This window comes from Accipiter gentilis, chromosome 17 (genome assembly GCF_929443795.1).
Source record: "Accipiter gentilis chromosome 17, bAccGen1.1, whole genome shotgun sequence".
Taxonomy (NCBI): domain Eukaryota; kingdom Metazoa; phylum Chordata; class Aves; order Accipitriformes; family Accipitridae; genus Astur; species Astur gentilis.
The window spans coordinates 27199741-27225502 of NC_064896.1; the positions used below are offsets into that span (position 1 = coordinate 27199741).

A 25762-nucleotide genomic window follows, 5' to 3' on the forward strand; every position below is an offset into this window, starting at 1 on the left:
TTTCTTATAGGCCTTTTTGTCACAGACAGTTTTCTCCTAGGATCCTAAGTCTCTTCACAAATAGTTTCTTCACTAGAGCACTTCTTTCTACGCTAGATGTTATAGCAACAGAGAGGTAGTATCTGACAAAAGAAACATGGACAGATCATTCAAAAAGAAAATGCAGAAACTGTCTTGTCTTTTCTGAAAATGTACATTGTAGGATTTTGCAAACAACAAATGAGAGGCATTGAATAAGTACATTAAGAAATTTTATGGAAATCAGTTTATTCACCGTGGGAGTAAAAAAGCAAGCAAACAAAAAACCTGCTATTGCCCAATTCAGCTAGCAGGGAGGGGTTTGCATTTTTTTAATACTGCTCTTATCTTGAAGACAACAAAGTAAAACTGAGATGCTCCTAATTCCCTTGAGAGAAAATGGCAGTTATAATAAAAGAAGTGTACAATTGACTGGACCTGAAAAGAGAAACAATTTCTCAGCACTGAGACAGGATTAAATATATTTAGTCTATGCCAAGAAGTTTGTCCAACCTGTGTCTCAGAACTGTCAGGGATGAGAATTTTAAATTCACCCTGGGTTATTTGCGATTGAATTCACTGATAAGTTACAAAAGTTATCAAAGCCGCTTCACTTAAAAACACTGTACGTCCTAAATACTCCAGTTTCTATGGACTCAGGCAACTAGAAACTGTATCCCACCATGTTTCTCATTACTCCGTCAAAAAGGCAAGAGTACCCCCCTCTTTAGCTATGGGGCTTTTGAAAGCACCGTGCCTTCCACCTGCAGGGTGTGCATCAGCATATAGATTTCTCTTATCAGAATGGAATGCTTTGAATTTTGATGCCACCTCCACTGTATGAATATTCCCCTTTTTCCTTCCCCTTGCTAAAAAAAGAAAAAAAATACCCCTTTGGCAATTCTACCTTCCCGTGGACAATCAGCACAGCCAATTTAATAAGTACATTTAAGCGGCTTATAAAGAAACAGCAGCAGACCAGCAAGCTCTCCTTGACTTGATTCCAGCTCCTGCCTCTGAAGATACGTATTGACTATCTCTTCATCCCACATATTATTTAAAGCAACTACACCATCAAGTCTGTCAAGATATAGTCCTGATCCATTGAGTCATGTCTCTCTGCTCTGTAAAACCATGCAGAAAGTCCTACAGAAGCACATCTTTGCACCTTACAAACCCGGGAGCAGAGCTTTACCTCATGCAACAGGACTGACTAACAGCAGTGATTTAAACTTTAAAACTTATCAAAGGTAAGCAAAGTATGTACAAGCAGTAAGTATGCAGCTCAGAACAAAAGCAAAGAAGAATACATGTATTAACACCAGAAACTCTACCAATGTAGAGTTTCTTTGAATATCTGCATTAACATCTCTGATTTGAGCATGCCATGAACTGTGCTGGAGTAGCTATGTTGCAATCAGCATCTGAAATCACTAGACTGAAACTAGTACTAGCCTGTCAACAGCAGGCTGCAAGCACATCCCTTGTTAGAGAAAAGGGGCTGGCTGAGAAGAGGAGGCAGGCTATTAATATTTACAGAAAGCTATTTGTCATATCAAGAATAAGTTGCTTGACAGTAATAGAGAAAACAGTCATCAAAGGTGGACTCAGCAAGTCGTATACTTGTTAATGAGCACTAATAGCAAATCAGATTACATCAGAGAGATTGCAGCACCTGCAGAAACCGTCAGACGTTTCCACAGCCCCACAGCAGATCAGAGTACGACGCTAGAGCAAAGAAGACGGGCCAGCCAGAAATGTAGGTTGCCTTGGCTGGAAAACACAAAGCATCTTCCAAAGTTTCCAGGCAAACTCATCTCAGTCACCTGTGGTTCAGCACAGCCACATACATTTTTCCAAAACGTTTACCATTCAGGGCACGTGGATTAATATACCGCTTTTTAAAGCAGCTGTTTAATAAGTCATGAACCCTCTCAAGCAAACTTTCAACCACCCCACGTTTATTCACGTAACGTGACGGCACACAGGCCTCGCAAAAGGCTGCCACGGGCTTCGCCGTTTCGTGTCCACAGTCTCTAAATGGGTGTTTGTTGCCTGAATGTCCTGGTGAGCAACTCCTCACTGAAGGCCCGGCAGAAATGAATCGGGTTTTTTTCTCTCTTTGCCCTGCTCCTCCAGCAAAGACCATGAAGTCGAAATGCTCAGGTTGAAACACTCCCAGGCTTCGAGCTCCCTCTGCAGTATTTTGCGAGGAATCGTCTTGCCTCAAGAAACCTCTAAATTATTTGGTTAGGAACTGGATCATTCATAGCACTTAAATTTCTGAGAAACTTACCACTGAAATCTGAGCTAGTCTAATAAATCATCTCTATTAAGTTTTATTCTGATGTGGAGCGGTTATGATCTGTTGACCTTGGCAAATACTTTCTTTGCTAAAGTCCCATGAACTGCTTTCAAAGGAAATAACTGGAGGAAAGCAAGTTGCTTGGGTATTTTCATCTGTGAATGTGTCAAAGTAGAGTTAATGGGTCAGATTCAGACGTAATAAAAGGAACTACTAAATCACTATGCCACGCATTAAGAGTGAGTTTAAAAGCATGTAAGCGATGATTTATATCTTAATTAAATGATGATTTGTATCTTTTAGTTCCATGTTTGTTACTAATTTAGACTCCCTTAGAATTACACTAACGTATGGAATTGCTTTCACGCCTCCTCGTACATCAGTGCTGAATCTGGCTGCTAAATTCCTATGAACCTATTAAAATCTCAGTTGCTGTTGCTTTTAATTGCATGTCAAGGGATAGAGAATAAAGGAATAAATTACACTGATTTAGACTTTCATCACGTAGCCTTGTCTCTGAATTCGGCCAGCTGCCATCACCAGGCACAAACTATGCATCATGTGATTTGGGTCCTCCTATTTTGTAGTTATCTTCCTTGGCAAAATTAAAAGGAGATTTTATTTAACTGGATCTTATACGTCTTGTAATGTTATTAGGGTTTACATCTGCTTTCTAAATTAATCCACACTCTGCAAATATATTTCTCCTTGGCATCACACTACCCTTTTTATTAATATTCTTTCCTTCAGTTTAAAGTATGTTCAAGCCTGCAGAAAGAAAATATATCTCTCAACTTAGGCACAACTCATCCCAGCTCAAATTCTTAGTGCCAGTTCCTCTCGCTGTTTACTTTACCATGAGACCCTGCAACAGGTACATTCCCTCCAATTTGCAGCATTTAGGGACTAAACAAAAATCTCTCTTTTAAACAGGTTCAATATTTTACCTGAGAGACTGGGAGTAATATGCACGTTAGCTGCTTTTTAAGGTTGTCAGATTAGATGCCCCGACATCTTTCCTGGATGAAGAACATAAGGTATGGGAGGGGAAAGGAGGCTGATGGAAGTCCCAAATTTATAGCAAATTTTGGGATTATCTGGTTAAAAATCAAAGAAAACATTGCTAATGCTGTAGCAAAGGAAATTATTTTAAGGGAATGCTTACTTGGAGGAGACAAGGCTGCCCGATGTTCACATAACGTGGGAGGATTATATGGGAAACAAATCTTGTATTCAGTATGAAATACATATTTTCTTATATCGTTGTGCCCACTGCTGTGGCTGCACAGATGGGTTTCATGCATGTAGCCAGTTTCATATATTGGCTTTCTTGACCATGTGTAAGCCTAGCTCTGCATAACAGACTGAAACAGGATGCTGAAAATCTAGAGGTTTTATCTAAGGAGGGCTTGTGCCTGTGGGAGTTTTGGAAATATTTTGGGAGTGGGAGTTGTTCCTCACGTTGGAATGTGAGACTGGAGAAGGAGATGCGGAAGATGATAACGCTTAAGCGCGTGTATCTGAGACAGCAATCTTTTTATGACAAGGACCATAGGTCTATTTGTGTGTTGCAACAATAATAAATTAAAGGCTGTACTGGAAACAATTCAGTAATGGGGTAGCTTGGTGAATCAACATCCCAGTATTCACAGAAGGAACAAGGAAATCTCTGAAATACCTACACGTGCTGTGAAGAAAAAACATTGTGATTTTTCTGAACTTTGGGGACCTACAAAACCATGGGATGAACTTGAACCTTCCCATTTAGGAGAAGTTCACAACCTTTCACCTTGTATAAAAATTGCCTTTAAAATACAGGGACTTAATACTTGACCTATTTCTTCCCTTTTAAAGGTCAGGAGTTATTTTATGTCACAATTAATCTTTGTGAGGAACAAAGCCCAGGCTGCAAGCCCTGTGTTTCCAGAAGGGGGGGGGAGGGGGGGGGGGGTCTCAAGGGGCAGCCGAGGCCATGCACAGAGGGCAGAAGCTGTTTTCCTGGGCAGTCGCCACGGAGGAACCCCACGGCACTAGTGTTTCTTTGGGAGCAGGGCTCCGACGTGGCCTTTCTTGCTCTTCGTCGAGCGAGTCCTTTCGTCCTTGCACCTCTCGTTTTCCCCTTTCGCAAAAAAAAAAAAAACCAACCCAAAACAAAAAAGTAACCCTTGTAGGTGCGGGTGCTCACAATAAGTCCCATAATTCTGTATTAAACGGGGAACCCACAGCTCCCTCAACTTAGGGCTCGGCCAAGGCTGAGGCGCCGGGAGCCGGCCCTGCTCCTCCCGCACAGCCTTAGACCGGCCGTGCCGAGCTCGGCTCCAACGCACGTTTTCTACTCGGCATCACAAAACAAGCCCGTTCGCCTCCGAGGGCTTTTGAGCACTGCACGGTTCCCAACACCAGCCTAACCGGCGCCGAGGGCAGGGGCCGGCCCTGACAGAACCGCCCGTGACAGAACCGCCCGCGCCGCCGCCATCTTAGGGCGGGGGGGGAACCTTGGCGCCGCTGCCGCCCTCGTCACGTGACTTCCGGGCACGGCCGTGGCGGGCGGCGGGCAGGGGCCAGCCCTCCGCCATTGCGGCGGCGCCGGGGCCGAGCCGGGTCAGGTCGCGTCTCCCCGCTCTTTCTGGCCTCCCGGGAAGCCGCTGTGTGAAAACGGGACCTCAGTCCGCCCCCGGAGGGTGGGGACGGGGGCTCCGCTAGCCCATTACCGCACGGCTTGCCTCCCGCCCCGGGCCTGGTGGTGGTTGCGGTGTGAGGCCTGGGCACCATGGATCCGTTTTTTACTTTGCTGCACTCTTTCTCCTCGAGCTTGTCGGACAATGAGCTTTCTTCCCTGAAGTTTCTCTGCCGGGGGAAAATTGGGAAAAGGAAGCTGGAGGCTGTCCGAAGTGGCAGCGAGCTCTTCGCCATCCTTCTCGAGCAGCAGGTGATTACAAGCGACAAGGTAGCGTTTCTTGAAGGCCTGCTTAAGAGCATTAAAAGAGAAGATTTGGTCTCACAGCTAAAGCAGTTCGTAGAGGAGGGAGAAGTTAATGATCCTGATGATGAGCCCGATGTGCATGAAAAACGTAGGTGGATTATTTTTTTAATTCCTCCCCTCCCTCCCCAGCAAATCTGTACGCATCCTCTAGCTGTGGGTATGCTGAGAGCAAACACGGAGCGCGGCTGCCCTCAGTTGCCTCCTGTAGCTGAGCCCACTGCTGAGGGTGCTTCTGCTACTAACTGCTGCAGGGGACTGCGTTGTACCCTGGAAATGTACCGTGAGGTGGCTTATGCTCCAGCTTTCTGGGGTGGAAATTTTTTCCCTTTTTCTATTGAATGGTGGGTTGGAAATCGTGCTAGGTACTTGGGATTCTGAGTATATCCAGCAGCTTTTCAGAACGTGGTGTGACTTTCAGTATGTGCAATGCAGCGAGAGTGGTAGCATTTTGCTAAAAACAAAAAAAAAAAAACAAAACAAAACAAAAACCAAAAAAACCCAACTTGTAAAAATTTTCTCCCATTTCTTAGTAAATCCATCACTAACTTGATACTTTTCTGCTATTTCAGGTCTTCAGAAGGTAGCTATTGAAGTCATATGTGAAAATGTCGGGAGAGACTGGAAAATGCTGATACGAAAACTTGGCCTTTCCGAAGTAAAAATGGACAGAATAGTGGCAGCCAATCCATTTAACTTGCGTGAACAGTTGTTTCAGTCACTTCGAGAGTGGCAGAAATGGAAGGGAAAAGATGCAAAGGTGCCTGACTTAATAATAGCTCTTCGGGACTGTAATATGAATTTGGTGGCAGACAGAGTTGAACAGAAGCTCTTGCTACTGAACACTGGAACCAAGTGAAATCAATATAAAAACACTTCCATGTCCCACAGTTATGAATGAAAAAAGTAAAAGTGCCTTCTACTCTTCTGAACCAAGATCAATATCATTGGTTCTGTTACTTATTCTGCCATTAATTTATGTGACTTAATAGGTTGATTTGTGGTCAGATGAAGATTAACATAAAACCAAATTCTTTTCAGGTGATGCTTTGTAGTTTGATGCTTCCTTTAAGAGATTTTAACTTGTAGAAGACCTAAACTCCATTTTGTAGAAATTCTGACACTTTTGTTCTACCACTCACCTGAAAACAAGATTTGCTCTACTGCAGGTACTTTGCAGATATCTTTTCTCTGGAAATATATCCGTGGGACACTTTGGAGGCAACTGTAAAATTTCTGTAAAAAATTGTAAAAAAATGGGGAGCTTAGACATTTTCTAATTTTTTTTGTGGCCTTGTATAACTACTGTGAAAGGAGTAGACTCCTTAGGTGTGTGCTGGGTTTTCTTTCTGAGTAGCAGAAGATACTACCTTCCATAATTTGTTGAATACATTTGCTCTCCAAAAAGGGATACTAAGATGACTGTAGCTCAGTCTGCAGTACAAGACTGCAGTGCAAGAGGGCTGTTTACTATTATGGTGGCTTTTTCTTGGCAGAAAATGTGCCTAGGTTGAAAATGAACTAGTTGAAATCAAATGTCTCTATCAATGATGCCTTCATCATCCTGAAGGAAGTGTTGTTCTGAAACTATAAAAAAAAACGTGTCTCACAGATGTTTACAGCAGCCTCTTTTTACTGCTGTGAATGTTTTAAGATTCTTTACTAGGAATCCTTTCCTAACCTACATCACAGAGTCTGGTCATGTCTGCTGGAAGTTGCAGCTCACCTCATAAGTAAGCTGCAGTTATCTGTGCTCTTGGTTAACAAGATTTTGTACTGTAACAAAAACCTTGAAAACAAATTGGTTTCTTTTGAGCGGAGAGGTGTGAAGGCCTACTGAGAGCAAATATATAGTATAGTCTTTTCTCTAGGGATATGTTGTGAAGATCAGCTGTCTTTCGCCACAGTTTGTTCTCTTCAAAAGTTGCTCCAGATCTAATACCTCTTCCAAGTCCTCTGCAATTTTCTAGTTCATTCCTGTTCCTTGACATTTTTTGAATGTGGTTGTAAGCAACTTGCTGAGGAAGGAGGGTTTATGAACGAGATCAGATTCAGCTTTCAGCTTTAATTTGGAACAGACTTCAAAAAATGGCCTTCACACCGAACCTAAGGCTGGAAAAATTGCACAAGCTTCAAGACATGCAGGGCTGTAGAGGCCTCTGGGGACTATCCCCTGTGCAAGGCGGGGAAAGTCCTCTGAAATCATTATTGCTTGAATGAGTAGGATTGATTGTTACTGCAAACATCCTTCTAACTACATAAATAGATACTTGAAGAGGCTTCTTTTTGTGTACCTGTGTGACTTTTAGCTCCTTTCAGGTTCTTTTACATGGTGCCATTACTGTGAAGGCCAGGTGTCAGCATATAATATACCACTACTCTGCATAAATAGTGTGACATTGATAATTTTCAAGTTTTTGTTGCAGTTGGTGCCTCTAGTTTAGATGACGACACTTGAATACTTGATTGTAGTTAATGGAAACTGCTGTAGTATGAACTTAGCTTTTCATTAAGGTTTTTCCTTAATGATTCTTACAAGTATTTTTCTAATCGTAGTATACTAAATGTCAGTGATAGTAACCAAGCAAAGGAGCAATGGGTAATACGGAAGTTCCCACTTGTCTGCCTTTTGGGCAGGTACAGTTCTTGAAGTACTGGCTCCAATGCTTGTCAGTATTGACTGTCAATTCCAGACTTCAGTAGGAGATACAGCACTGCACTTCAGCTAAATGACTAGCTCAAGTGTTTTGGAGGTTTTTGTTTAATAGATACAGTCTTCGTTCTACAGTACTTAAAGAAAATGATTGCTTCAGACTTTTTTCCATCGTGCCTCTAAGCAATCTTTGTGAGTAGAGTGGAGTAGAAGTCAAGTTAGCAAGATGAGTTATGTTTGTGGTGAAACAGCTCTGCAACAGTTCCAAGTTCAATCTGTCCAGTAACATGTTTTTCTTATCCACTTGTAATAAGTCTCCTGGTTCACAGAAGATAGATTTATCTGGAATATGAAAAGAAGTATGCTGCCTACTGCATATAAGCAGGATATTTTAAGAATCAGTAGGAATAACTTGTTAGTTGTAGCCAAGTGCTCATCAGCTACAAGAAATGTTCTGCCTCAGAAGATAAAAACCTCTTGTTTCTTTAAGGATTTGTACATGGTGGATGTTTTGCTGTGTATGAAAGCAATGACCTAGACTGCACCGATCTGTGCAGTACCTCAGGGCCAATTAAAACCTTTTTATTAGTGATTAAAAAGTTGATTATGTGAGAACAAAAGCAAATGGAACAAAATGGAGCAAAGGGAACAAAAACTTTTTATTGGGGGGAGGGGTAAGGGAAAAGGGTATGATTTGTAAGGAACTGTGTTGTGATCCAGTTAGCAATGTTTTAATTTCAACACAAGTATTTTAGACTCAAATGCTTATATTTTTATAACTTGAATTAAAGTTTTATATTGTATAATTTTGTGCACATTTCATTAAAAGAATACTTCCTTAAAAGAAATGGGACTGGTTTTTTAGATTATGGGACTGCTGTCTATGATGAAATCTCTAATTGGGAGAAGTTAAATGTTAAGGATGCTTTTAAAGCAAGGAGTGGTGCTAAGCAGGCATTATGTTACTAATGTCCTTCTTGGAACATTACAAAAAAAAACCCCAACAAACAACAAAAAAAGGGCAAAAAGCTTTGTCATTGAATTTCTCAGAAGTACTAAGGCTATAGTTTTCCTAGCAGGAGTAGCATTTGAATGCTGTCACTCGGGGAAGTGTAAGAAAAAAAAATTCTCTGCCAGCCCTCAGGAGCCTAAAATTGAGTCGCAGTGCAGCACATGCATGGGAGAAAAGCCTTCTGTGAGTTAGTGCCTTCCAATTGTTTACTCTGCTGTGGTAAGGACGTTGTATTTGTTTTATAATTAATTAAAAACACAGCTTATAGCTTATTCTAAACCTGTCCAGGCTTTCAGAGGATGTGTTCAGAAGTTAAATTGATAGAGGCTTCGGTGTTCTGTGAAGTATATACCGGCACTGAAGGGTTAGCACACACTTAAAAGCTTTGGATGCGTAAGACAAGCAACTTAATTATCCATTCTATCAAATTCTCTTACGCTACTCTGCAAGAGTATCTGCCTGTGAGGAATTACTAAAACCTTTTCCTTTTGGTCTCTTGAAAGTCTTGTTTTCTTACAGACTTGAGAAAACAACACATCAAAACGTGTTGAGGGTAAAAAGTGTCATCACAGGAGAATTTTCATTTTGGAGGATTATTTTTCCATGTCACTTCACAGTCCCCTTCAGTACTTGCTTGCCATTTCCTATGATGTTTGAAGATATTAATTATATATTGCATATTAAGGTGTTTCTTTTTTAAATTGCATTATTTTCATTACTGAGTTAAAAGAAGTTTTCTAGATTTTTAATTAAAATCCTCTTACACAAATTGGTTGTCATTAATATTTCAAATGCAATGCTTTGTTTTCCTTTTTCTCCATTCCCCACACACAGGCAGCTGTATTTCCTCCAGCCTTTGTTTCAGTCCTAAAATAATTGGCTACTTTCTGAAATCTAATTGCTCCATTTAATTGTCTAACGTAAAAAGCTTAGTAACACATGCTGTATCTCAGAGTTCTCTCTGGCACTCAGCATGTTCTTAATTCAGGCTTTTTGGTTGAGTGTTTTTCAATTTAAATTTATTTCTAATCACTGTCTTAGTTTCTTTCACAATTACCAAAAGGTGGTTTGTGCTGTTCTTCTCGCTGCCTGCATGGATCACCTATGGCCCTAAAATGTGCTCCAGCATGGCAAATACTTTTCTAAGTTGTTTTCCCTCTTTGATTTATTACTTTTTTCTCTGCCAGTGTTTTTATTGCAAGGTTGCACTGGTAGAATTACAGAAACGTGTTCACTGTTTCAACCCTATACCATAAAAATCGGAGTTGTGGGGGTGAGAGGAGGGGTAGAGGAAGGAGTTTTGAGTAAAGGTTCAAGAACTTTTGAAGAATCTATCTTTGTCTTTGTAAAAATTTTCGTAACTGAGGATTACTTAACATTAAGAGGGTGTGTTGCAATGTGTTCTGGGAATTGTAGGTTTAGAGACAAGGAAGCACAGCTTTACTCAGCTGCCAGGAAAGTGCAGATTGATGCAGGCTTCTGCGTGGGAATCTGCGTGGAATAAATTTACAGGCAGTCTTAATGATTAAATAGGCAGCAGTTTCATCCACAGAGCTATTTGTGCCACAGTTTCATTCTCGAGAGCATTACACATTAATTTCTTAAAACAGACATAAAATATTACAGGCTTGTTCTTGTAAAATTTTATGTAATATGTATTTTAATAATATATTAAGTTGTTAATACTGGTTGAGTTTAAATTTGGCAATTCCTATGATTTGATCAGTGTTGGAAGTTGATAACTTTTTCGTCGTTTTCTAACTAAGCCTTGTGTACAGTTCTTGTGTGGATGGTAACGTGGCTTTCCTTTCTTTCAGCTTGGTGTTTAGTTTGTCAAAGAAAAGGGTGGTGCGGTGTTTCTGGCAGGACACAGTATTTAAGACAGCTTTCAGAGTAACCAGCAGTTACAGTAAAATTAAGGCTTTCGTATGTGTTCTCTAAGACTCTGAAGAGATTGGTATATAAAAAATAACATCTCTAAAAGAGGTTTTGAGGATTACATCTCCCGTACAATGTAGTAAGTACCTTTGCCAAGGAAAGCAGCTTAATGTCAACTTTATATGTCTAATGCTTCAAGAAGTTATCAAACTGGCATTTTTATTGACTTCATAGTGTTCAAGCCTTCAGACCAGGCTCTTGTGCTATGTGAAGTTACACAGAGATAAAATTGGACCATTGTCGTCAGAGATGTAAAAAACATCCAACTGGGACTTTCTGTGGTAGGCATTTTATTTACAGGTGAGCCTGGTTTTACAGAACTTTTACATAATGCAATAATCTTGCAATTAAAAATGTTCACAGTTTTTATAATGTCGTTTTCTTTTCCACTTCCTAATTCCATTATTCCTATTGATCCCAGCAGAACTATTAACTTCAGAAAATAATTTGCAGGATTTAATAAGTGAGCACTTCTTATTGTGGTCTAACTTTTAAAAGGGTTTTAAGAGCTGTTCTGCAAGCATGCACACTACCTGTGGCAAAGATTTGTCCAAAGGGATGTATGAAGACTGTTTCTGTACAAAAGTGATTTTTTTTGTATGCAAACCTGGTACCAGATTTTATATACAGTGAGCATATAAACCATTAGAAAGTTCTGGTATAAAAATTAACCTACAAAACTTTTCTTGTCATTGATATCTTGAGGTTTTGAGTATTTACAGGCTTTTCAGTTTAGAGTTCTACTCAAAATTAGCTCATCTTTTTCACATTCTTCTTCAGAATTTGTAATACTTTAAAAAAAACTGTGGGTTTTTTTTAAGGAATAGGTTTCTGCATCTGTTAAATAAAAAAAGAACGAAATATCTGAACAATCGAGCTAAAGGCTTATCTTTTTTTTCCCCACCAGTGGTCTCCCTGCGAGGTGCTTCCTGTCGCTTCTAGGCATATTGCCAAATTTTGAAAAAAAAAGTTGCAGAGAAAATGGGAATTAAAATGGTGCAGCACCTGGTAGGTCTGGGCCCATGGTTTCTGGGATCCAAATTCTATATTTTTTTCTTGATGTTATATGCTCGATGTGAGCAGAATTTAGTCACAGCTTCCTGGCTGTGAAGCCCCTAATGTGGGAAACCCTGGATAGCCTGAATTAGCCCCAAAGCCATTATTCCCATGGCAACCGCCGTGCACGGCAGTACATGGGGCATGTGGCTGCAGCACCCTAAGTTCTGGCTATCCCAGCCAGCTGAATAATGTTTGGAAGCTGTTACTAATTGTGAGATTTGCTGCAGTCTCCGGTCGGTGACCGTGTCAAAAATCCGAGCTCCGAGTGCAAGAATGTAAAATGAAATTTGACTGAATTCTCTCCTTTCGGTTCCACTGCCCCGCTGGGACAGGGCGTGTGAGAGGGAGCGGGGCTAGACATTAAGAAATTTACTTTCAACATTTTTCTAACCACCAGTTTAGCACGTGGCGCTTCCATTTCTGTATCCAGCTTGAACGGTAAAATTCAAACTTGTGTGTCTAACTGCATGTTTGTGCATGAAGTAGCTAATATATATGCAGATGAATTAAAACTAATTAGAGCTAAAACCAACAAAGTGTACATTTCTAGCTAATGGCTACTTGCAGCTCTGTTATATACCACCTAAATAAGTTATTCGCTATGGTCCTGCTGGTATGATTTTCTGTAAAACGTATCCTATTTTTTACAAAAAAACAGCACTTTGACGCTAAAGAATGTCATGTCTCTATATGGTACATGTGATTCTTTAAATTGAAATGTCAAATTCCACAACTGGCCTGTGAATTTTAAGGGATATTAAATGTTACAGTATACCTTAGATGACTGTATTTGTAAGGCCCTTCACTCCATGCAGTATTTTTTTCCTTTCATTTCCTGGAACTTCATAGTCACCAGCACTCCAGCCCTGACTCACTCCGAACTTTTATTCATGTGACCGAATGAGACCAGATCAGTGCATAAGAATTTAAACCCCTTAGTTTCATGTTAGACAAACATAATAAAACAGTAATGTGACTAAGTACCTTAATGTGAGCAAGAAGCACCCACAAACCATGGACTTGGATTGAAGAGTAATTCTGTGGATGGGATCCTCATTTTCCACCCTGCATTCAGTACACAAATAAAACGCTGTGGAAGGAAGGTGTCCAAGCCACTTCGGTGCTTAGCCAAGATCCCAAACCGTCCTTCAGCTCCTCGGCATACGTAGCTGATGCATGTTTTCCCTACAGCCTCGGGGCGTAACTAAAAGCAGCGGGAGCATGGCATAGGATACTCTGATCGTGATTCTTCTCCCTAGGAATATCTCCTCCTTTCTCCTCATTTTGCTTAAATTGGGAATGGACATGGGAATCCTCATCAGAGTGAGAAATCCTCAGCCCTCGAAATTCCTGATTCTCCGGTAATCATTTCCACTGGGTAAGTTACTGGCCAGATCATTTTGCAGCTTGAAAGCTAAAGACAGATTTTACCTGTCTTTAGTTCTATGAATTAAGGTTTGCAGAAGTGTCTGGGCCAACAGTCTTGAAGTAGATACCACAGAAACAGCTGGAGTACTTAACCAATTTTAATATCAATCAACACCTCTGAAAATCCTGAGTTTGCCTTGGCACATAATGTAATGCCATTGTTTGCACATGACCTAGGTTAGTATTCTTACCGTAAAGTATTATTATTAGGGTTACTTGCATTTAGGTCAAATGGAATTTTTTTAAGGGTGACTGGTTTAATAATTGGTGATTTAAATAGGGTTGTGTCATGTCTTCTGCCGGAGGAGGTCTCACCGGCCATGTCTGATGTCTGTTGCTCAGGTCTGAATTGTGAGGAGTTCAGTTTCCTTTGCGAGGTCTCGGAAGCTTCCACAGGCTAATTCAGAGGAACTAGAGAAAGAATTATAGAGAAATTAGATCACAGTTTCTTTTATTTAAACGGTACCTGAAGCGCCCCATAGGCTTGTCCCATTTTCTCTTTTAAAAGGTTACTTTCATCCCTTATCTCCCTCCTGCAAGATCATCCCTCCGCACATCATTAAATGTTGAATAATTATAACAGACGAGCCTGAGGGAGGACAAACACTGATTTTCTTGGTGGTTTGAAGAGGACTTTGACATTGCTTGAATCATCCCTAGTTATTCAGACAGCCTGTTCCGGTGTTCGTTACTGTATTCGAATAGGATACGATAATCTCAGCAAGGGAAAAACGGGCATGGATGGAAGTGCCACCTGTAAGCAGGTCAGGGAATATCCTGTTTTTGCAACGTTATCATGTCAAATGTTACAGCAGTGGCGGCAGTTTCCTGTTTTTTCCATGCAGAGAGAAGTAATGGGGAGCTGCTGGCTGGAGAACGCTGCCAGCTTCTTTCGGTCACGTCTTTTGGTACTACAAAGGTGGCATTATTAAAGGCAGACAAAAAAGCCTCTAATCATGCAACCGAACTGAGCCCTAGGAGCTGAAAAACCCTTCCTTTGTACACTCAGAAACCTTGCTAAGAACTAACTGGTGTCTCTATATGCAGGCTTTTCTGCAGCATTTTGGCTGCAAACTGAGACAGACAAGAGATGCTATCTTTAGGAGCACTTAAAATTGGGAGTCAGGAACCCTCCCCATTGCAACTACTGGACATCCTGACCGTTCTGCAGAATGTATGATAAAACAACCCAATCCTACAAATGGGTTTGGTTCCTAAAACTTAAAATTCTCACTGTAGATTTTGGCTGGCATAAAATCTGATGATTCTGTTTACAGCAAAAATCTGGTACTGCAGAACTTATTTTCATTGTATCACGCTGAATATTCCCCTTATTGGCTGAATATCCATGGACACGTAGCAGGTAAATGCTGAATACTTATGCAAGGGACATTACTGTTTGTACACAGCTTAAAGCTGTATTGGGATCAAACTCGTGCCGTGTTATTTTGGTGAAAGGAAACTGTACAGTTTATTACGGGAGACAAAGAAAGTGTTGGTCATGAAAATGACGTGCTTCCCAAGTCCTGATACACTTGTGTATGTGTATATACACAGACCTGTCTCTACGTGTGCGTATATAGCGTGTGTATAGATATGCATACGTACGCACACCCTTAAGTAACTTTATTTGATTTAATCTGGAATACAAGACTTCCCTGACAGGGCTATTTCTTAGTACTGCTTCCCAAACTTATGTCTACCACTTATAAGCTGTATACTATTTCTGTAAAGAAATATATCCCTATGACAATCTCCAGGAGCAGCCCTAGTTTTGCTAGAAACAGCTATGTTGCATTTCTGGGCCAACACTAAATATTAAGTACAAATTCAGGGCCAGCTGCTGCATCTTCAAGAGGCAGAGCGAAAGTGATTTTAAGCCATTACTTTAATCTCGCAGCTTTAAATGCAAGAGTTGGCTTAATTCCTATTATACGTTAGAGCAGTCATTGGTTACTATAATTTTCAGTATTTTCCTTCAATCTAATATTTTGGTCAATACGAAATCTGTGATGCTGACATTAACCCTCTGTTCTCTTCCCTGTTAATTCTGATCTTGCAGGCAGCAGCTCTAGACACCAAAAAAATGATTTAACAATCACAGTGTGGTTTCGAAACAATATACCTGACCAAAGTGAATGGAAGGATCCTTCCTTCTTGTTCTGCAGGCACTTTCATGGTGCCCCTAAATGATTGTGGCAGAAGATAGGTAAGTCGCTGCCATTTCAGTCTTTGGCTTCACAGGTTAAAAGTACAAAGAACGAGTTAGTGCCAAGTTCCTCGATGGCTTTTGTGGCAAGGGCAACAGTTCACTAGACCAAAACCGCCAAATTAATCTCACCCTGGCTAGACTTAATATTTCACATTCACGTATGAAGAAACATTAATGATTCCTGGAAGTTTTAGGCAGCGTTATTTAAAATCGTGTAAGGGACAAAGGGAAGTTTATTTGGACTTGGGAGAGGATCTGACCTGTATTTGGAGTACTGACTGATTGATTGTACGTAACACAAAAGGAAAAAGTGACCAATATTCCTCTAGCTCTTTGCGCAAAAGCTTAAGTGTATTGTGGCAGCTTAACTTACAGGCCTAAGCTAGAACGTGTTCATGAGTCAATATTTATGTTGACTCTTCTAAATGTGAATTACAATGCAAACAGATGGTATGGTCAAAGGGTCTTTAATATGAACTGTGTTCAGGAGAACAAGGAATTTAGCTTTGAAATAAATAATTTGCCCTGCTTATTATGGCGCAGATGAACAATGTCAGGTCTGCTGTTTTTTCTATTATGAGTTTTTCCCCTTTATATCTTACACGTGGCTTTCAGCCATTTCCTAAATGTTTTTTTTTGTTATTCTCACTTCATTTAAGGATTAACTTAAGACAGCGCAAGGCTTTTTCAGCTTTTGTCCACCTTCCTAGAAATAATGATTTCTTAACCAAGAGCAGGGAGAGGACTACCTTTCATATTTTGTCTTGTTTTTTTCTCTTGCAAGCTACATGCCATGCAATCTTACTTTCAGCAGCTAGATTATAAATGGCTTTTTGGTTAATAACTGCCAGCATTAATTAATTGTAATTTGACAAAAGCTATGTAAATACCTCCATACAAAGGAACAAGGCATTCAGGCAAACAGAAAAAAGGCAAAAAGAAAACTCGAGTGACTAAGAGTATTATCTGGCACAACACAGGGACAAATCTTTTGTTGGGAGCTAAGATGAGTCAAAAGACTACATGCGAAGACCTTAATGGCAGCTGAGGACACGCTGGATCAAACCTCAGGTGGATATGAAGACACTCCTGTGAGATGCTTGTACTCACAGGAGTGACCCACAGGGATCGGTCAAGAAGCACAACCTTATATGTAAATATATATAGATATATATAAACGCAACAATATAAAGTCTGACTGCAGTTAGAGCAAGCAATATGAACTGTGGTGTTCGTGCTCATAAATGTCCATAGGAGCGGGTGCGTGGCAGGAGAGCATTTTCACTGTTATCCCCGCTATCGCCGCTGCCGTCTCTGCGGGATGCCACTTGGCCATGAGTTTCTGTGCACACCGCTGTAGCGTGGGTACCGCTGTACGCACAAAGCCAGGCCTCAGCTGGGACTTGGCACTTGTGCCTTTTGGACAGACGGAAAGCCATCTTATGCCGATATCAAACAGGAGGTTAATATAATTCATTACAGCTTCAGTTTCCAATATACGTACTGCTCAGTAGTAACTATCTGAAGCTGCGTATGTCTTGCGCTGGTCCTAACAACAGGTATTTGTTTTCTGGAAGGTGATGCAGAAATTGGCCGCTTCAGTTGTATGTTTGAAAAATTGCTATCGAAGTCAGAAGAATTAGGTATTCTCTCTGGAAGACATAAGTATTGTACATGGCGACACATAACGTTGATGGAGGAGACTTTACTGAAGTACACTGCCTTTATAGTTGAGAGGAGAATTACTGGTATTTAGACTCTCTGACTATGCGTACTGATTGCACTGGATCCCCTAAACTTCTAATTCCAAGGGCTGCAGAAGGCATTCCTCAGTTTTTAAAACTTGCTCCCCGACTGTAAGTTTTCCAGAGGAGATTCCTTTGGAGGGGGAAGGTAAATTTGGCCAGCCTAGTAACAGACACTTGGCAAGCCAAGAAGGGATGCAAGGTCTCATCGTGGTTTTATTCATTGTTAAAAAAGATGCTTCGACAAGGACTTAGGCATCCTTAACGCGTACATCTCAACGCCAGGATATCGTAGCAGCACTAAAATTATAATTTCGGACAGGAACCTTGAAACTGCCTTTCTTTAAGGGAAAAGTGAAGCCAGCAGTGGGGGTAACCTGTGCAAACAGGGCGGGGGTGCAGAGGCAGCTACTGCTCCTGTTATTATTTACATTACATTAGGGAGGATGCTGCTGGCATCCTGCCTCCCCCGTGAGGCACTGCGGGTTCTCCTCCCCGCTGCACGTCTCGCCCAGGTCGCGTCCTGCACGCTCTGGGTTTATGGACTTGCACGGTATTTTGCTCAAAGTCATGGCATTTCTTCAAAAGCTAAGGATGAGACCCCTTGCAGCTCTCTAGGCTTATATGTTGACAGGCGTGCGCTACCTTTCATGTGTTGGTTAGTTAAATGTCAAGAGTAGTGTGCACTTTATGGTGCAGGTATAATGCGGAAGGGTAAGGACAGACCAATACAGAAGCACACAGGGAAGGAATTTACTTAAAAAGACACTATGATAATTTTGCGAAAGAGGAGAAGTACCGCTTACTCTATTTCCATTATTTTTCTTAATATTTGTTTCAAGTTGACTTGAGCACTGTTCCCAAAGGTCTTGGTTTTTTCCTCTGGCAGAAGTAGAGCTGCTTTTTCTAAAGTATTGTCTGTTTTCCCTGAAGGTTCTCTTCTGACTCTGATTGCTTTTAAATGTCACTCTGCTGCTCAAGGCTACTAGGAGGTGGTCTGAGCTGAATGTTTACTCTTATATGGCTTATACCTATACTTATTTTCCATGTCAGATCCTGACCTAGTAACCTTCTTCTCAAAATGCCGAAGGTGAAATTAAGTTTTAAATGAGTTGGCTGCCTAGGCAGAATCGCTATTAATCAGAACAGGAAAATAATATTGGGAAATGAACTTTCTTTGATAGCAGTTTAATACATCATATATTTTGGCAGACAATTTCATCTGAGCCTTAGGATCACCTTGAAACTGGGGATGTTTTTTGGCAAAACACATTGCTGTCATTGCAATTTTCCATAGTTTTTAGAATTTTTATCTGTTGAAGTTTTTGTTATGACTTCGTTTTGAGGGCGTGTTGGTTTTTAGTCGCCATCGCAGACAAATCATTTTAGCAAAGGAATATTTTTAGTAAGTACTGTGAAGACAGTGGGGAGTTCTAAAATAGTGAAAATAAACATTTAACTCATGTACCTAAACTAGTGATTCACTGAAAGCATTATTTACATTTTCATTTGCCTATAAGCTGATGCTGGTTGCACAGAAAAATTGTTTTGCCTTGTTTACACACATACGATTTGGGACTAATACCTTACATTATTATCTTCGCATAAACAGGTTTAATAGTTCAGCATACTTCTGAATAATGAAGATAGTGATTGCTGCATACAATTTCATGCAGGCAATGTGCATGTAATGAAAGGTATGTTATCACCTGAAATCTAGTCAGTTAAGGATTAAAAATAGGCTTAAGTGCTATTTGAGAGCTCTTTATTTTTTAAATGCTTTTATCTACTTTACTACAGCATGAAGGACTAATAATAGAGGATCCTGAGTACATAGAAATCATGGTCCACTTTGCTTAGTGCCTACTCCAAAGCCACTTGAAACAGTAGGAGCTTTCTCATAGCAAAGTAAAAAAAAAAAAAAAAAAAAAAATCATTTTTTTTTCCTTCAAACTCTGATTTACAGGAACAGAAGAAGTGTTACTTCACAAGCAAATCCTTTGTGCTCTAGTCAGACTATTTGTAAAGCTCATTGCATATATTATTAAAATAATACAATCTTTTATTTTTTCCCTTAACAGGTCTCAAAACATTCTAAAAGCTGAAGCCTCAATTTTGAAATGATCCACATAGAAACGAACTCCCCTTCTCTCTTGGGTTCTTGTGAAGTAAACAGGTAAAAGGCTCAGTGTCATTAGACCTCACTCTGGCATCACTGCATGCGTATACAAGGTGGTTTGGAATAAAAAGAACATAATTCTTTTTTCTTGGTAATTGACTTTTTACATATCCTGAGAGATTGCCATGGCTCTGAAGTTCTAGGCTCCAGTCTTGCAAATGCAGTAATTTAATTCCAGACCAGTTAAAATCAGCAAGACAGACAAATCCTGGGCTGCTAAATCCAAAGCAATGAAGCTGATAACAGCACTGCTTATTTCTATGGACATTCACATTCTTTTTGCTTGCTTTCCTACAAGCAAGCTGTGCTATTTCTCGCACGTATCCAGCATCCCAGCCCAGGTTCCTCTCACGCTGGTTTAGACATCTAACTGCGGCTCCCACGGCCGGAGTCCGGCTGCCCTGGGCTCGCTCTGGAGTCAATGAGAAGAGACAAGCATCTTGAGCGGGTGATTCACGGACCACACCAAAGATCTTAATCACTCCCATGGAGTGGCTCTCTTGCTCCACTGATTACAGAGGCAACCGAGGGTAAATGGGTTCATGATGTAGGTGGTCAGCCAGGTGGAATGTATCCAAACCTGTTCTAGTTAGTCAGGAGCTGCATTATCACAGCTGGCTCTGAATTCTTGACTCCAGACAGCTTCTTCTTCCAATATTATTCACAACTATGTCACGTGAATCTGGCCTTTCCTGAAAGTATTCCTTTTTTAAAAAATGTGTAGCTAAATAATGTGCAGCCCTATTGCCCTGAACTTACAACTGAATACGCTTTTAGGTAGATATCTTTCATTATAGTTCCAAAAACCCTATTTGAAGATGTGCTGAAATCAGTACAGTCACTTAGTGTAGACGACTTTTGCATTAGGCATTTGGGGTATATTTCACTCCAGATTGAAATAAATGATACTTCACTTTAGAAATGCTTTCTAGCTCAAGGGGATTTCTGCCGCTGTAAATCCATACAAAAAAGACAACAGCTGCAATGATTCTGAACTGCAAATTGCACAACTGAAGCTGAAACTAAGCTGAAAACCTTTTCGAGTTCAGTGGGTTTTTACTTGAGTGAGCATATGTGTTTTTGGTTGCAGGAATAGCAGCTAAATTTAGAAAATATTTATGGTCTTGACGTAGGTATGATTCCCATTAAAATAAATCGTGTAAGTTCATCTGGTCTCTTAAGAGTTTTCTGCATGTCTCCAGTTTCTTGTGTGTTTCGTGGAGACTTATCTTCCGATCAGATGCAGTAAGTCCAACTCAAAACCCTCTGAAATTTTAGAGCAGCCAATTCTGATTTGATTTATGCCTGCCTAAATCTGACAGATCCATGTAGACCCACATTATATAAAAAAAAATGTTGATGTAAAGAAGAACCGTGTCAAGGCATGGTTTCTAGACGTCATGGCTTCTGTTGCCGAAGGGCTGACACGTTTACTAGTGCACTTATCTTTATACATGGGCATAACCATTAATTACCTCCATCCTCTTCTCTATAGGCCACCTTCCAGCCTCTTCCCCTCTCATGCCTTCTCCCTCAGGCAAAGCGTCTCTTCTGTCTAGCAACCTCTGGAGACATTTGTTACGGTAACAGAATAGTCCAGGTCACGTCTATCTACTGACAAAAGAATAATCAGCGCTGTTGGCAAAAATCCTGTTCTTTCATCTATTCATTTTGGCATGAAATGCCTGAAATGTGTTCAAAATGCATTTTGCTGATACGTCATTAAGTCATCTATAAAGGACAAGGAGTAAATAAGGTACCGTTGGCTCGACTGAGAAGGAAAAAAAAATGCGTAGGCGATCTTGGACTATTTTCAGCAGAGGTTTTGTGCTGGCGTAGGGTGGCTTTGAGGCTCACAAAGGAAATTTCAGTACAAATGAACCATAAAGCACTCTGTGGGCAGAGACGGCAGCGGATGCAACCCCGCACTGCTGTGAAGCCAACGGAGGAGAGCTTTGCTCCTTCGCCTTCTGGTGAGCAGCTCTTTTCCTCACCGCGAGCGGGTGGCAGCAGGTGTTTGTCCTCAGAACCGCGCTGCCGGCATAGCCGGACCCCGACACCTCGCCGTGCAAAACTCGCTGGCAGGAAGAGGTTGCTGTTTTGCTGACCTTGGATAAACATTAGGATCTAATTTATCATGTGGCAGGAAAGGAAAGCTTTTTTTTCCCCCCTCCTCCCTGTTTTTAACAGCTTTTGTTTGGATTTCATCATGTTTTTTTGAGGTGCAAAGAGTGGAGAGATATTTAACCTGGGCCCCTGAACTGATTACTTGCTGTCAGCTGATGTAGAGTATGGCTTTCTGGACATGTCTACAAGTGTTATGTGTCACTAAATGACATGGACAGGGAGACAGACCTCTTGCTGAACTTACAAAAGAGACATCATACGCATTTAGTTAAAAAGATCTGAGCTGCTAGTGCTCTTCATGTCATAGGTATATCTTGGGTTACATCCCCAGGAGGAAGAAAAAAGGAAACTGTTTTCCTTGTACTACAAAGTAAATAGGAATGCTGAGAAATATTTGGTATTTGGGTATTTGCAGAACCTGGGAGTTCTCCTGACTTTAATTCATGCGTATTATGTGCAACACAGAGCCTTATGCAAAGATCTGATTATTCAGTTGTGTTTGAGGCATTTGAAGCCCTGACCCTATGCTGATCTGCTCTGGGCTATGGTGAACTGCGCGTGGGGAGAGCAATATGGCTTCAAAATCAGGCCTTTTAGATATTTTTGAGGCGCCTCAGAAATTCTGCTGTATCCACGGTCTGGGCTTTGAGTGTAGCATTGACAAAGTGAGGTGCCTAACGAAGGTATTTGCAGTATGTCACATGGGAGGCATATTCCTTAAATAGGATATTCTGGATTCAAGTTCCCTCCTGGACTAAGCCGTCCTTTTGGGCATGAATAAATACCTAGCTCTTTATACATGAGGAGACAGTGCCTCCCTTTTATATAGCAGACATTTATATGCCATGGGAACTCTGTTCCCACCTGAGGCTGAAACCCATTTCTGAAGAAAGTGGCCTAACCACTGACATTTCCATCTCTCCTCTGAAACCTGCATAGAGAGCGATACGTGCTTTGAAGGTGACAAAGATAAAGGTGACAACTCCTTGAGGCTGAGGAGGGTCTACAGCTAAAACCTCCTGCCTCTTAGATGGGAAGTCCAACCACACATGTGAGGAGCTGAGAAAGCTGAATGCGAGAGTGTCTGTGCCTTGTTAACAAACTGGTTGAAGTGAAGATTAATATATTGAGATAATTCACATTTATTCTCCATTTCGGAATTGCGTGGTAGGTTCTTTGCTTTCATAATGAAGCGTGATTATAGTTGGTATGACTGTTTATTTTTGGTTTTAACCATTTAAGGACAAAACAAAACTTAGTTTCAAAAGAAAAAACAACCACATTCCAAGTCATCCTCAACTGAGAGAAAATGTAATGACATCTTTTAGGATCTAGGTGAACACCGAGGTTCAGTTATTAATTTATTCTACATGACCTGGCTCTGAGATCAGTTAATCTGACTGGATGTACTGCAGTACCCAATTTGATAGAGATTTTCAACTCTGTCCCTATTATGGCGTTTAACCTTTTGCCTTTACATTCACAAAGTCTCCATTCGACTCATACGATAAATGCAAATCAAATCAGGCCAGATTCCTTCTACTAACATTATTAGTTTTCATTTTTTTATGTGCGATGAGTTGAAGTGAAATTGTGTTTGTTCGTGCAGCCGTAAATTCCACTTTATTTTTCAGCCCTGTTTAGGTTTTGCTTGAACACGTTATTGTGAAGATGCTGCCTTGACAGCTCCTTAGACTGAAGTCCTCTTCAGCCACAGAAGTGGTACAGGAAAAGTAATCAAGATGAAAGGTGAGGATTTTGCCTTTCCTGGCATGCACCGTCCACCTGGATTCCTACCTGGAAGGACTTCCTCGACTTGCAACATTGGTTACGCAGAGCCAGGTCAAAGAGTTTCAGCACATTTGAACTCTGACTCCCAAAGCATGTGGACAAAATAACGAGCACTGTCCCATCAGTAAAGGTATCTTGTGACTACATCGCTCTCACCACCACAGCTGACGCACCTGAGAAATATATTCGCAGGGAACAAAAATTCAGACCTCAGCTTAGGACGGGGCAAGGGACAACCTGTAAGGTCAGCAGTGAAGACTTAGCTCTCGGCAGTGACCCTGCCACAGGGAAAACCTCAGCACTGGGAACCAATTGCCTGCGCTGGCTCTCTTATTCAGATCTCTGTTGCTATGCTGGAACTGGTCATTGCTTGTCAATTAATGGCAACAAGGTAATTCCCTTAAATTCTTGAAAATACTTTGAAACGTGCAGTTTTTGTAATTTTTCAGTTTCTTTTCCAAAAGTAGTTATGGTCCAAATCCTACAAATTGTTCTCTTCTGAATAAAAGTCTGAATTCTGAAATAAATTTCTGAAACCACTGAAGCATCTGCAGTGTGGAAAATCTGGCTGGGATGAAATTCCATGCTCTTTTTTGTCAGTGGAAAAATTTTGCTTTTCTGGTAATAAAGAAGCCTAAGAAATACCTGATTGTTATCAGTTGATGGTAGCTTATTTTAGCATACTTTAATTGTTATGCCTGCACGTTTTATTTAAAATTTCAGCATGCCATAGTTCAGGCACAATAGTTCAGCTGCAGATCTCCATTTGGAGCATGATAGAAAAAATTAGCATTTCTTCATATACCTTTACCAGTTTGTCTGTAAAATATGTTTTTCCTCCTCTCAGAATTAACATGCAATATTCTTCTCTGCTTCAAAAATATTTTTTGTGCAAGTGTAAGCATGAAATCTAGAAACTGTATAAACTGGACCTAGAGCAGATCAGTGGATGTACTGTCCGAAATGGCTGTTCTGCCACTACAGGTGGAAAGACTATTTTGCCTGCAGGGCATTATTTGAAGAGCTGGTGCCTACACTGTTATTCATAAATGATTTCACAATGAAATCAGTAATTTTCAATATTGAGGGCTTTCTGCTAAAAATTAAGCAGGCTGTCACTTTGATATTAGACTTGCAGTATAAGCGACAACAAAATGAAGATAGCGGGGGAAAAAACTTTAATCTTCCAAAAAGTTACTATCGCTTTTTTTTTTTTTAAATAATGAGCAAGAGGAATTTCTTTGGTTTTTTAAAATGCTTCTCAGTTTTTAAGGTCTCACTTTGCTAGACTGGTATCAATTTGACTTATTTCTATTTTTATATTACCCTCCTGAATATTGCATTATAGAGGAAGGAACAAATTATCTGAAATGCTAGTCTGAGAGGTAAGGAAATACCATCTCTCCTCTTCTGCCAATACATTTTCATTCTATGTATTTGTGACCATGCTTCGAAGACTGGGTTTGTTTTTCACTTGCATATGAAGGGTTTAAGTATTTTTACTAGGGGTTTGCTTAACTGTTCAACAAGCGGGTCGAGCTGGCAGAGTATTTTTGTTTTCTTTAAAGAATCAGACAAAATCAGCACCTGTGGTGTATAAGGAATACAGTTGCTGATGAATTGCATGCAAGTTACGGGAGACAATTTTGTTGATGCAGGTAAAGACAAAGAGAGAGTTTGGGGCAATGAAATAGAAGCATCTATCTGTAGAAATGTGCCTAGAAATAAAGAGCTGATTATGTTCAAGGTAATCTTCAGGACCTAGTTTTAAGCATTAAGTAACTGCCTTTGTTTGACCGCAGAAATATGTTGCTGTGGTTCACAAGCATGGCCCAGATTTTGCTGATAGTTCTACATTAGTGCTTATTATATGCAAGAAACCCTCAGTGTGGGTTAAACCCTCAGTAGCAGGTTGGAGGAGAGGGCCAGGTGAATGATGCCTGCCTTCCTCCCCTCCCATGATCATTTTAAGTAGTTTATGTTAAAATCGAAGCTTATACGTTTCTAAATATATCAATATAAATACATCAAAGCTTATAAATAATAGCATTGAGCTATACTGAGACTATTTGACAACACAGGTTAATCCATAACGTTGGGAGGTTTCCTCAGGAAGAGCACAATTGATTTTGGAATTTTTTTGCTACCCTTTCTGTATTGAAAAGTCAGGTATCGGTATTTATACAATTACACTTCAATGGTGTATTACGCAGCGTTAAATCTGTGCTAACCTGTATTTGGCAGAGCTCGGGATTGGAATGGGCCTCATAATATTTGGCTTTTTCCTTAAAGTTCTAGCTCCCAGAGTCATGTGA

General features: G+C 40.5%; 1 protein-coding gene and 1 long non-coding RNA gene across 4 annotated transcripts; both read left to right on the plus strand.

Moving 5' to 3' along the window:
• Positions 1-4867: 4867 nt before the first annotated feature.
• On the plus strand, positions 4868-8804 carry FADD (Fas associated via death domain). The gene is made up of 2 exons (XM_049821280.1): positions 4868-5394; positions 5876-8804. The coding sequence occupies exons 1-2, from the start codon at positions 5094-5096 to the stop codon at positions 6160-6162; spliced, it is 588 nt and encodes a 195-aa protein (XP_049677237.1). The 5' UTR covers positions 4868-5093; the 3' UTR covers positions 6163-8804.
• A 4265-nt stretch (positions 8805-13069) lies between these two features.
• Positions 13070-24091, plus strand: LOC126047518 (uncharacterized). Of its 3 annotated transcripts, XR_007508578.1 has the most exons (5): positions 13070-13343; positions 14671-14756; positions 15456-15602; positions 19432-19526; positions 23291-24091. It is a non-coding gene; the product is annotated as an uncharacterized LOC126047518 (long non-coding RNA). The 3 variants fall into 3 exon arrangements; XR_007508576.1 differs by lacking the exon at positions 14671-14756; XR_007508577.1 differs by lacking the exons at positions 14671-14756; positions 15456-15602.
• The last annotated feature ends 1671 nt before the right edge of the window (positions 24092-25762 follow it).